General features: G+C 49.0%; 1 protein-coding gene across 2 annotated transcripts in view; it reads right to left on the reverse strand.

Moving 5' to 3' along the window:
- SLC6A17 (solute carrier family 6 member 17) overlaps positions 1-12885 on the reverse strand; it is a 54403-nt gene that overhangs the window by 18744 nt on the left and 22774 nt on the right. For both annotated transcript variants that reach the window (XM_043460382.1, XM_043460383.1), the window contains exons 4-6: positions 12423-12549; positions 11264-11445; positions 9515-9625 (exon numbers count right to left, since the gene is read on the reverse strand). In XM_043460382.1, the coding sequence (XP_043316317.1) occupies positions 9515-9625; positions 11264-11445; positions 12423-12549 (420 nt within the window). The remainder of the gene's footprint in view (positions 1-9514; positions 9626-11263; positions 11446-12422; positions 12550-12885) is intronic.

Here is a 12885-nt window from a genome sequence, read left to right on the forward strand (position 1 = left end):
CCTCCCTGAAACAGAGGACAGCTTCCTACTGTTTGCTAGGCACACAGCTGAGTCACTTCCTGGTGCAGGGAGCAAGGTGCTCCACGGCTTTTGACTCAGCGGCATGAAGATGCTTTTTGAATCGACAAGCAGCTGATGAGCCCTCGCCTGGACTGGTGCAAGAGAGAAGCGCGTGCCCTTGCTTCAGCACAGATGGGCCCACAGACACCAGATGGCACCGAGGCACTGGGTTCCCGCTGCCCAAGAACAGTGTCACCTTCACGATGGACGAGAAGAAATACTAGCTAACGCTCACCACACCGCCTCTGCACCCCGGGACAGTCCTACATGCTCTCCTGGTGGTGCTGTGAGCAAGCTGCCATGGATCCCCCTATCTAGCAGCTGAGGAAACTGAGGCCCCAAGGGGACAAGGAACTAGTCTTCCCATGACTGAGTGATAAGCTGGGCTTGGAACCAGACGGTCCGACTCCAAAGCCCACCCCTGGGAGCAAGGCTGCCTTACCATCCTGCTCAGAAGTCTGACTCTAATTGTGGGGATCACCAAGTTCCTCCACGAACTGCTATGCCTGGGCCTTTGCAGGGAACCCACTTCTCTTCTCTAGGGGTTACCATACACCCTTGACCCTGCGGCCCATCCTCATCAGGCAGAACCGTTCACTCGTCTCGTCCAGAGGCCACAAAGCAGATGCCCGAAGCTCCTGCCTGGCTCAGGTTGAGCCAGGCCACAGCCCTTAAAAACTGGTGCGGCTTCTGTCATGACTGATTAATAGGTAAAGGGGTTACATGGTTTGAAACGGAAAAGGCACAAAAGGGTATTCACCCCTGTATTCCAGACACCTAACTCCTCTTCCCTAAGTGTAACCACGGTACCAGTCTCTTGCCTACCTTTTCAGTGATATTTCATGTGTATATCAATGACATATATTGAGTTGCCCAAAAAGTTCATTCAGGTTTTTTTGATAAAGATGTTATGGAAAAAGCCAAATGAACTTTTGTCCAACTATTAAGGGGCTTCCCTGGTGGGTCAGCAGTAAAGAATCCACCTGCAATGCAGAAGACTCAGGTTCAATCCCTGGGTTGGGAAGATCCCCAAGGAAATGGCAACCCGCTATAGTATTCTTGCCTGGAGAATCCCATGGACAGAGGAGCCTGGCGGGTTACAGTCCCAAAGAGTCAGACACAACTTAGCAACTACACTACCATCACCATAAATATTATACACACACACCACACACATGCATATGTATTGTTTTTCTCCCCATATTTTCCCTACTGTCCACTGGAGATGTCACCCCCAATTTCAACACTCTCCCATCCTGCAGAGTTGGGAATCCACAGGGTTCCAGGGCTCCTGCCAAGCTGCCCCTTCTACCCCTGCCCGCTCGTGCCCTCATCCCCACAGTCAGACTCTGAAACCACCAGGCCAGGTCCTTGGTCCCAGGGCCCAGTTTAGCTCGGCTGCTGCAAGATGCCCATGACTCCTGGGTCATTCTTCACAGAGACTTCAACCCCGGGGTGGCCAGGTCTGAGCCTGCTCTGACTAGAGCCTCCATGCCCACCTCCAACTGCCTGCACCCTACCACCGGGCCCTGTCATCAGCACAGTCCCCCACTGCTGCAACCCATCTCTGGACGTTCTCTTCACCTTCAGCAGCTCAGAGCAGAATCATTTGGGGAGCCCTGACAATCTGCTTCCATCTGGACCCCACCCCCAGCAATCCTGAGCAACGAGTCTGCTTGCTGGATTCTGGTTAGCCAGGGTGGGCCTGAGCACTGGTAGCTCTGCCTGGTTCTTACAGCTCCCAGGGGAGCCTGATACGCAGGGAAGGGCTGAGCACATGACCCTAAGGCCGAGGTGGCCCCGGCAGCCTCTCAGGTGAAGGCTGTTTTCTCGCACCTTTGGGACCCCTGGGCCTGGGTGGACAGGGTGCTGCCCGCTCTCCTGTCCACTCCCCCACATTCCCCTGCACACTGCCTCTCCTCCCAACACTATTGCAGCCATCATCTGAGTGAGTTCCGTATCTCCATCAATGTCTCCTCCAACAACCTGCCCCTGGGTCCCTTTTCCTCCTCCCTTCTGAGACAGGAGGGAAGGGGGCAGGCACAGCCATTAAGAGAATGACAGAGCTGTTGAGGATACAACAAAAACTGGTTAGAGCCAGTTAGGCCCAAGATGGCTGGAGATTTCACTTTCAGTGGACCTTGAACCTCCTTATATGCTCACTGTAATATATTAGCTACATGACATATACCCACAGACACCAGGACAGTTCCCAGACAGCACGAAAGACCAAAAGTGGGTGATGACCTCATTTCTCAAAATCCCCACCCTCTTCCCCAAAATAGTTGCCTATGAGATTACCCAGCCCATAAAAACTAACCACCCTCTATTTGGGGGCCACTTGAACTTTCCATTCCCTGGGTCTGCTCTTGCCTCTGACACAGACTGCATTCTACCTTTGTGTAACTTAATAAACCTGCTTTCACTTACTCATTCATGGCTCATTCTTGAATTCTTCCTGAGGGAAGCCAAGAACCCTAACTTGGTAGTCCATCAGAGGGACTCACCTGAGATCTGGAACATAACCATCCTCTGGCATCCCATTTTCCCGCAACCTTCCCCCACTCTTGTCCTTCCCCCCACTTCTATAGTCACACCATGGCCTTTGTCATGACTAGCAGCTGTGCTCCAGGTAAACCTTAATTTTAAGGATCCCATCTTCCAAAGCACCCAGGTTTTTCGCTCACCTCTAGTATCTAGACTCTACAACATTCTTCAGCCTTGCTGGGAACTCCAGCCCTTTGGCCTCCCTCCATTTCACTGCCCTTCACCCTGTTTGGATCCTAACTTCCCTTCATCACTGGCTTAGTCAATGTCCACCCTTTTCCTACTCCTTCCTCACAGTCTCACCTGCTCAGCCATCTCTCCATTGTCACCCTGATAAGCTTCTGACCCGGGTGATGTCCAGCCTCCCTCTACTCTGGGCCGTCCCCAGGCAGCAGTGCTGGACACAATGTAAACCTTGGGCCCTGACACACCAGACCTTGGACTCACTATTTAACTTCTCTGTGCTTCAGTTTCCCCAGCTGGAAAACAGGGATAACAATAATACTTTGGGACCTTGCTAGCAGTCCGGTGGTTAAAACTCTGCACTGCCAGTGCGGGGGGAGTGGGGTTGATGCCTGGTCAGGGAACTCAGATCCCACATGTTGTGTGGCGAGGCAAAAAAGATTTTTTAAAAAATCTTTTTAACAATAAAACTTTTAGAATCATTATGAATTTAAATGAGTTAATATACATAAGATGCCTCACATAGTAAATACTGTCTGCTGGAAAACATGATTGGTTTAACTGCTTCACTGTAGCAGCAGCCTGCCTTCAGAGCTGGTAAAATGTGAATAGCTGTCCACCATGGAACTGGAACCACACTTGCTATCTTCACCGCGGCGCTTGACCCTTAACCTCCATCGTCCCCCACCCACCCTGCATGAACACACTCCCCATCTCGTGCACAATTACATCACACTCACCCCTCCTTAGGCCTCCAACCCCATGCCCCCCCACCATCTCTCCTCTCAGCTGATGACCTTGCTGCCCACTTCACATCAAAAAATGACCCAATGAGAAGAGAGTTCCCACACTGAGCAGCTTCTGGCCAGCGCTTCTCAGCTGACAGCATCTGTGCCTTAGGCTGGCTGGCCGGCCCGACGCTCCTGCTTCTGGGGGACAACGTCTGCTCTGAGCTAAGACCAACCCCTCCACCTGGGCGCTGGGTCCCATATCTCCTGCTTATTCAAGGACTTGTTCCCTCCTCTCCCATAGCATCAATTTCCCTTTTTTTATTTTTTATTTTCAAAAAAGCACACAATACAATGGTTTTTAGTGTATCACAGGACTGCACAACCATTCCCACAATCAATTTTAGAACATCATCACTCCAAAAAGAACGCCCATATCCATTAACCATTGCTCTCCATTTGCCCTCCAACCTGCCAGAAGCCCAGTCCTAAGCGACCACTTGTCTGTTTTCAGTCTCTATAGAGTCCCCTATTCTGGACATTTTGTACAAATAGATTCACATAATAAGTGGTCTTTTGTGACTGGCTTCTTTCCCTCAGCATAATGTCTTCAAGGATGAAATCATCCATGCTGTGGCACGTACTTCACTCCTTTGTATGGCCAGCCAATATTCCATTGTATGAATATACTACCTTTTACTTTTCCATTCATCAGTTGATGGACATTTGGGTTCTGTCTACTTCTGGCTATTATGAATAATGCTGCTAGGAACACTTGTGCACAAGTTTTTGAACATATGTTTTCAGTTCTCTTGGACATGTGCCTAGGAGTGGAATTGCTTGGGTCACATGCTAACTCTGTCTAACCTTCTGAGGAACTGCCAGACTGTTTTCCAAAGCGGCTACACTATTTTACATTCCCACTAGTAATATATGAGGGGTTATTTTTATCATCAGAATTCATAACATTCTGAAATAACACCTTTGATCTCACAGTTCTCTTCTGGTTACCACTGCATTTTCCATTCCTCTGCTCCCCTTACAGCAAAACTCCTGAAAATAACTGGTCTTTATTACTTGTCTCCAGTTCCTCCCCTCCTACTTTCCCTTGAACCCACTGATACTAGACTTTGCCCCCAACACGCCACCAAAACAGCTCTTGTCAAAGCACTAGTGATCCTGCTGCTGCCAAATGCCTTGGCCATTTCTCAGTCCTCATCATCTGACCTTTCAGCAGCTTTGGACTTGATCCTCCTTCTTAAAGCACTTTCTCCACTTGGATGGAATTCTCTCCATCTCTCTCTCTCTCTCTCTGTGTGTCTCTATCTCCCTCTCTTCTCCGCCTCCCTCATTGACTATCTCTCCCCCAACCTCTACAAGCTGGGACCCCACTGTTCAGTGTTCAGTCCTTTTCTCTATGTTGGCTCTCCAAGTGACTATGACCAGTCACAACTTTAAATTCTCTAACTCCCAAATTTATACTTCTGCCATGTTCCAAAAGTACTCTCAGAGAATCAAACCTGCTCTCCCCACCATCTTCCCCCATATATATAAATGTCAACCCCCTCCTTCTAGTTGGTCAGGCAAAAGGCTTTGCAGTTTTCCTTGTCGTCCCTCTCTCTCACACCTCACATCCAATCCAGCAGCAAATACTGACGACTCTACTTTCTAAATATATCCTCAATCTGACTACTTCTCATCACTTCCATTGATGTCACCTGGGCTCCCTCCATAGTCACCTCCCATCTGGATGAATTCTGGCACCTGGATGGAGCCTTCTAGCAGGTCTTCCTATTTTACCCTTGCCCCCTCAGACGTCTATGGCAATCAGAATGACTCTAGGAAGATGGAAGCCAGATCATGTCACTACTCTGCTCAGAACTTTCCAATAGGCCCCACGACACCCTGAGTAAACAGCAGAGTCCTCACCTGGCCTGGCTCCTCATTGCCCCCCTTGACCGGTCCTATCTCTCTCCCCTCCCACTCCAGCCACAACAGCCTCCCTCAGAATGCCAGACTTGTCCAATCTCAAGGGCTTTTCATTTACTGTTTTATCTTGGAATGGAATGTGCTCCTTCCAAATATCCACATGCTCTGCTCCCTCACCTCCAACAGGTCTTCACTCAAATGTCACTTTCTCAGGGAGGCCTTCCTTGAGCTCACTAGCTATGCAGCCCTCTCCCCAGTGCCCCGAATCTTTCTTTCTCTGCTTTTTCTTTTTCTCCTTAGCAACATCACCCAACAACTCTTTTATCTTGTATTAGCTATCTCCCTTCACTAAAATATAAGCTCCTTCAGGGCCAGAAAGTTTATCTGTTTTGTTCACTGCTGGATCACAGGACCCACAACAGTGCCCAGAACATAACAAGAATTCAGTGAACAGTTGTAATTTTGATAAACATTCCCTGGAGGTTTTGGTGGTTAGATAATCTATTCTAATCCATTGTATATTGGGCAACTCACATAATTTAATGTATGGTACCCCATACTGACTTGGGTTTTTAACTGGATGGAGAGAAGCAGCCCAAAGAGTTCAAGAAGTTCATTAGCCACTAACATGAGGGACTGTTCCATCAAAGGTGCTAGTGGCTCATCATGGTATCCTGGCTACGCTGCATTCATCACACCCAGTAACAGCTTGAAAACGTGGATTGAAAGTCCAGGTCCTCTAGCTTGGATTATTTCTGATGTTGGAAGACTGTATAGGAGGGGGCATCCTCCTGATTATTCAGTACACCCATGGAGGGCCTATGCTTTGTTAAGGTTGATTCTGAGATGCCCTGGCCAGAAATCTTGGACTCGCCCACCACTGCCAGATGGCATAACCCTTGGTGATGTCATTTACACTGTGCTTGATCTGCATGAAGCAGTGGACAGACGGGGCAGCTGTGTGCAGCCACCCTGGCACTCTATAGCACTCTACTAGAGCAAGGACTTGAAATGCCTTCCAGTTCCCCATATCTCACCAGGCCCATGCTGAAATAGTCCCAGACGTGCAACAGCAGTTTGCCATGTACAGACAGACATTTGTGTCTGAGCACGGGTCCACATTTTTTGCAGATGGTTGGAAAGTTTTGTAATAAATAGGAACTTCACCCCAGCTATCACCAGTGAGCCTCACTTGCCTAAAACAAATGATGGCACAGACTTTGAAGGAGATCCTTGATCCTTTGACCTCTGAGGCCCTCAAGCCTCCCCTTCCCTGCTCAATTCATCCCTCCAGTGTCAAAGGTAGGAGCTTCCTGCTCAAGGTCTCTAGATGCACCGCCCCCCAGGTTCTGTGCATACTTGAAACTCCCAAGAGCTAGATGGACCAGGTCCAACACCTGCTGGTTCTTGACCTGGTTCCTCTAGAGCCTTTCAGATTGTATTTCTTTAAGCTTCACCTCATGAAGACTCTGGGCCTCTACAAATGCTAAAGTGGGACCACACTGTTCTCTGAATATCCCAGAAAAGCTGTGGGAAAGGAGCACTCCTAGTATTCAAAGTGCACATCAACTTTTTGCATCCATCTGATTGGCAAAACTCAGATGTACACTGCAATTGGCCAAAATTGCAGCGTAACAAATGTGGAGCAACTGGGACTCCCATATACAACTGGTGGGAGTGATAATAGATGCAACCACTTTGGACAGCAATTCAGCCAACATCCAATAAAATTGAAGACACGCATACCCTCTGAGACATCAATTCTATTGCAAAACATATACACCCTAGAGAAACGTGTACTCATGAACATCTGTGTCATATGTTTACTAACATTAGTAGCAATGGTGAGAATTGAAAACAACTTAAATGATCATCAACTGGTCATGTAATGAATAAATTCATTACAGTGAATACAATAAAGTCATGAAAATGGATACATGTAATGGAGTTACATGTATCAATACAGCTAAAATCTCAAAAAAGAGTATTTTGCAAAAATAAAAGCAAGCTGCAGAAGGTTGTATATAATGCATTTTATACAAAAATTTAAAGTATGCACATATGTTATATTTTGTTTAAGGATACACATATATATATTACAAAATTTTAAAAATGAATTAGTAGACTAAACCCCAAATTCAAGATAGTGGTTATTTCAGGGAAAGGGAAACGAATGGGAAGAGAATGGATACTTGCTATTGTTTCTGTAGAGTTGCTAAGCTGTGTCTGACACTTTTGCAATCCCATGGACAGCTGCCCACCAGGGGGCTTCCCAGGCAAGAATACTGGAGTGGGCTGCTATTTCCTTCTCCAGGGGCACTTTTATGGCATCTGTAATGTTTCATTTAAGAATGTTTATTACATTATTATATGTGTGTTTATATGTCTGAGATGTTTCACTTAAAAAGATGTTTTAAAGAGTGCTAAATCAGTGAATCAGAAGGGAACAGTATTGTATGTGTTGGGCCTGGTAGCTAATCTTATGAATCGGTTCCACTGGCTTTCGGAGTTAAGTCCCAGGCTCTCCTACCACCACCCAGGGGCCCATTAGACCTGTGTGAATCTCCACATTTATGATCATCTCCAGAGTATATAATTTTCTCATAAAATTCAACAAAGTATAACGGAAAGTCTCAAGTGAACACAGTAGACTGATCACGATTCTAGAAATACAGTTGAATTCATTCATAAAAACCACTGACTTTCTTCTCACGGCTGTTTTCCCCCAAAGAACCCAGGTTTGCATTTTTCTCTTCTTTGTCAGACATCACATGTTCACAACAACATACCCCAGCCAGGTGGCTCCAGAGTCACACTCACGCCTCAGGAGATTCACTAAGCGCTTCATAGAGCAGACCTCTGTGCTCGTTCACACAGAAATCTCAGATGTTACATCCAAGAATGCCGAGGGCCAGTCATTCCTGTCTGATGAATATAGAAGGGTGTGTGTCCTGCATCTTGTTACCCACCCCCAAACATCAGCAGTTTGGAGCTTCAGAGCAGGAGAACTGGGAGGGAATGGGGCTTTCAGACTCCACTAGATCTGGGTTCTTCTCCCTGTCATTTGTACGGACCGCCTGTGTAATCATTCGTGTGTGTGTGTTTACCCAAACACATGTGTGAGACAGCACTATTACGGGACAAAGTCAAGGCACAGGACTGGACACGGTCCGGTCTGCAGGCACAGGGCCAGAGCCCTGCCAGGCCAGACTGAAGCTTCACCAGGCCCCTGATATTGCTACTGATCAGCTGGCATTTGGAACTGAACTTTCTAGCCTGCCCACCAGGGCAACTAATGTACTTCATGCCCTTGAAGGGCATGCCAATCTGCATTTGAAATTCTCTTATTCCTCAGTGGACCGGTGCATGCCAGCTGTGCCTAGTGGTCTGAAGAGCAACAGAGAGACAGGGCCACCTGGTGGGCAGAGACCATGCTTAGGAAACTGGGTGTCCACCTTCAGAACATTTATGCCCCTGAGGCAGCCCTGGGAGCCATGCACCATGATCCTGCTCTTCCCTCACTGGGCTATCGGGAGGAATAAATGAGAGAGACGTGGCTGGCTTCAGTAAGGGTAAAATCATGATTCACGTGGTCTTTTACCTTTAATAAAATAGTAACCCCATTCCCCTGATTTGGGTACAAGCTGGGATTCTCAGGGAGCTTTCTTCTCTTAGGCATCTTCTTGGTACCTACTGTCAACAGATTCACTCAATGAACCCCCACCCCCACCCCCACAGTCCGGCCAAACCTGACTCTCCCCTCTGGCCTTAAGCATGTCCAGTGTCTTTCCACACTCGTGCATATAGCTCCGTTGAAATCCTATCTGCTCCCCGAGGCTGTTTCAGACGTCACCTCCTCCCTGAAGCTTCGGATTTCACCCATACTGAGGCGCCGTCTCTCTCCTTGGAGCCGTGCATGCCGGGCCCGTGCTCCCTTCCCTGGTGCCTCCGTCCAGCAACCGACAGAGAGCCCGCCACCCAGCGGGCCCGCAGCGAGTGTTACACTGCATGGAACAGATGAGGCCCAGCAGAGCGGTCCATGTTCCCCAGGAGCCTGCGACCCTTACCTTGGGAGTGAACATATGTAGGATGCCGTCGATGGCCCCCCGCAGCAGCAGCCCCCGGACCAGGAAGCAGGCCAGCACCACGTAGGGGAAGAGGGAGCTGAAGTACATCACCTGCAGAGAGAACAGGGACCCACTGTGGGGCACAGCCCCTCCTGCAGCTGGCAACCCCTCCCTGCTCCCAGCTGGGGTGCACGAGCCGCCTCTGATGGCGGCAGAAAGCAGAGCCCCAGGACCCCCCGGGCATGCTGCCAAACCCACTGCATGTCTGGCGCTGAGCCACGGCAGAAGCAGGCACACAGACAGGCTGGAGTCAGCATGGCTGTGCCTGAGGCTTGTTTTTCCCTTTCAAGGGTTGGGGGGGCTGGGCCCGCAGCCTCGCCACCCCCAAGGGCTGCCACTGGGGTGAGGAACCCTTTGCTCTTCCCTCTTCATTTTTTTAATGTCTTCATGTCAGCTTTTCTGTCCCTGACTCCAGGGGACTCCCTAAGGATCTCCCCTGTCCTTGGAGCTCCTCTGACAGAAAGCATCCAGGAGGGTACAGGCACGGCTTCCAAACAAAAGCATCAGAAGAAGGTCCTGCCTCTTGTGATTATAAAGTATATGTTATTTTCTAGCACATGCATTTCTTGAACATTTCTATATCCCCATGTGCCTGGCACAGAGCCACCCACAAAGGAGATGCTTACAAAAAGTTTACTGTGCTGAAACAAACCATGAGGGCTGTTTGGGGAGGATGGTGTAAAGGTTAAAAGAACGCATCTCCAGAGTTAGACCACCTGAGTTCTGATCCCAGTTCTACCATTTTCCAACCATGTGACCTTGAGCTATTTATTTAAACTTGGGGTGCCTCCATTTCTTCATCTATAAAATGGGTATAATGATTCCTAACTCCAAAGGTTGTTGTGGTCCAAATGCACTCATAAATGTGGCAGTGTGTGATCAGTGACATGAAGTGCTAGCTACTAGTCTGGCCTTTGGAGAGAAAAGAGGCAGTGGCTGAGATAACATTACCTTTCCAGGGCTTAGCTTCCCTGCTCATCATATCCACCGAAGAACCTGAAGCCTTAGACAGACAAACAAGGTTCTAGTTTGAGCCCTGGGGCTGACTAGCTGGCTGTCTGATCATGGGTGAGATTTTTTTTCCCTTTTCCAAGCCTCAGTTTCCTCATTTGTAAAATGGGTAGGTTGAGCTATAGGATTTCTAACATCTTTTCCAGCCCTGGAAGTCCATGAATATTGATACATGACAAGAAAGGGTCCTTATTTGAAGGGAAAATGACCTGCTGGGAGAAGGTGTGTGGGGTTGTGCTGGTCTGCATCCTCAGAGGCTCTCAAAGTCCCCTTCACTCAGAGCACCCACCTATTCACAGAGCCCATTAGTTAGATATACAGTGAACTGTTAGTTTTCACCAAAAATTATTGAGTAGGCTTTTCTAGGATTTTTGCTAGGGAAGCTGAGGGGCAAGGGTCTAGCCAAACATTCTAGTTCAATACTCCTGGTTTTTTTTTTTCCTTAAAGTTTGCAGAGCAGTCCTGAGTTATCTGAGCATGAAGGCAGCTGGGGTCATGGCAATGATCTTCCACAAACCCACGTGGTGGGCTGGCCACAGGGACCAATACTACAGCAGTGACACTCCCATCTCGGACCTTTCACGGGCGACCCAGAGTTCTCCGCCCCTGCATTCCACACTTTTTTGCAGCACCCTCTCCCCGAGTAAGTGTGGGTGCCCCGGCCCCCTGGCCACTCACCTTCCCCGAGGACTGGATGCCCTTGACGACAGCCATGCCCACGATGCTCCAGGCCACGAGGAGGCAGAGAGTCATCTTCCAGTTGAGGCCCCCGCTCTCCGAGATGGAGTTGGAGATGTCCAAGGCCTCTCGGTACCAGAAGTAGGTAGTGGCTGAGCTCTTCTCACACTCTGCCTCCACCACTGAAATGGCAGCAAAGGCCACAAGGGGCCTGTGGGACCACCTCCTCGGCTGGACCCCCAATCCAGCGCAGCTGAGCATGGTAGCAGGAAGGGATTGTATTGTTCTGGGCTAGCCAGGATCTGGCAGATCCTGAGGACTCCTGGGCTCCTGAGGGGCCTGGGAGGCTTTAGGACACACTGATCTAACTGAACTCCCACTCATGCCATCCTCCTGCCCATGTCCATCAATGGAGAGCAGGAAGGATTAGGCAGAACTGGCCTCAAGTTCCTTGGGAAAGGTCCTGACCTAGGAGCCAGACACCTGGGTTCTCATCCTAGATCCTTAGCGAAATCAGTGGTGTGACCATGGGAAAGTTGTTTCTGAGCCTCAGTTTACCCATTTATGAGGTGGCATAAATCATCCAGCCCTTTATAGGACTGGCATGTAAATATAGATTGTTTCCAGACAGAACAGTGCTAGAGTAACATGGGGTAGTTAATAATAACTAAACAAAACTCACAATTTCCAGAGTTACTCCTACACTCACTATTTCATTCAACCCCTATAAGAACTCTGTGGGACAGGCTGGCAAGAGATCATCATAAGGGGACATGAGGGGACTTCCATGGTGGTCTAATGGTCAAGACTCCATGCTTCCAATGCAGGGGGGAAGGGTTCAATCCCTGGGTGGGGAAACAGATCCCACATGCTGCATGGCCGAAAGAAAAAGAAAGTGGGAGAGATGAGGATCAGAGAGGGTAGGTGGCTTATCCAAGGTGGCATAGCAAGTCAACGAAATCCCAAAATCTGCAGGGAAGGAATGGAGACTCAGATGTAGAAAATGGATTTGTGGACACAGTGGGGGAAGGAGCGAGTGGGATGAATGGAGAAAGTAGCATCAACAGCCTAAGCCTCCCCTCTTAGGCTCTGTGGATTCCTTCCTGGGACAGAGCTAGCTGGCATCCCCAGGTGGGTTCCTCAAAAGAACCATACTTGCCTGCCACGGTCCCATTCCTGGAGACAGGGCACTCACTCCAGGGCAGTGGGTACTGGAAAGACTTGAAGAAGTAGAAGATGCTCCACCCGATGATCACATTATAGTACAGCCCCACAAAGAGGCAGACCTGCAGACGGGGTCCACGGGCATCACAGAGGCTGCAGGCAGCTCCGCCCCTTCCCCTCCCCCATGCACAGCCTTGAAGGAGGAAGAGGAGAGCCGGGCTGGTGGCCACAGAGGGCCTGCTCCCAATCCTCCGCTCATCTGTTATTTGGGGAATCCACAAAGGAATGCTTCAGATATTAAAGTTCTCTCCTTTAAGCAACGAAGTCTTAAAATGTTAATCCTTTCCAGTTTGAAATTCCTCTAAGATGCTTGAAGCACTTCCCCATCATTTCCTGATGACTCAGGATTATAATTGCAGAACTGCCCTATGGGGCTATGGAGGCATGCCCAGTTATCG

The sequence above is a fragment of the Cervus canadensis genome, chromosome 2 (assembly GCF_019320065.1).
Source record: "Cervus canadensis isolate Bull #8, Minnesota chromosome 2, ASM1932006v1, whole genome shotgun sequence".
Taxonomy (NCBI): Eukaryota; Metazoa; Chordata; class Mammalia; order Artiodactyla; family Cervidae; genus Cervus; species Cervus canadensis.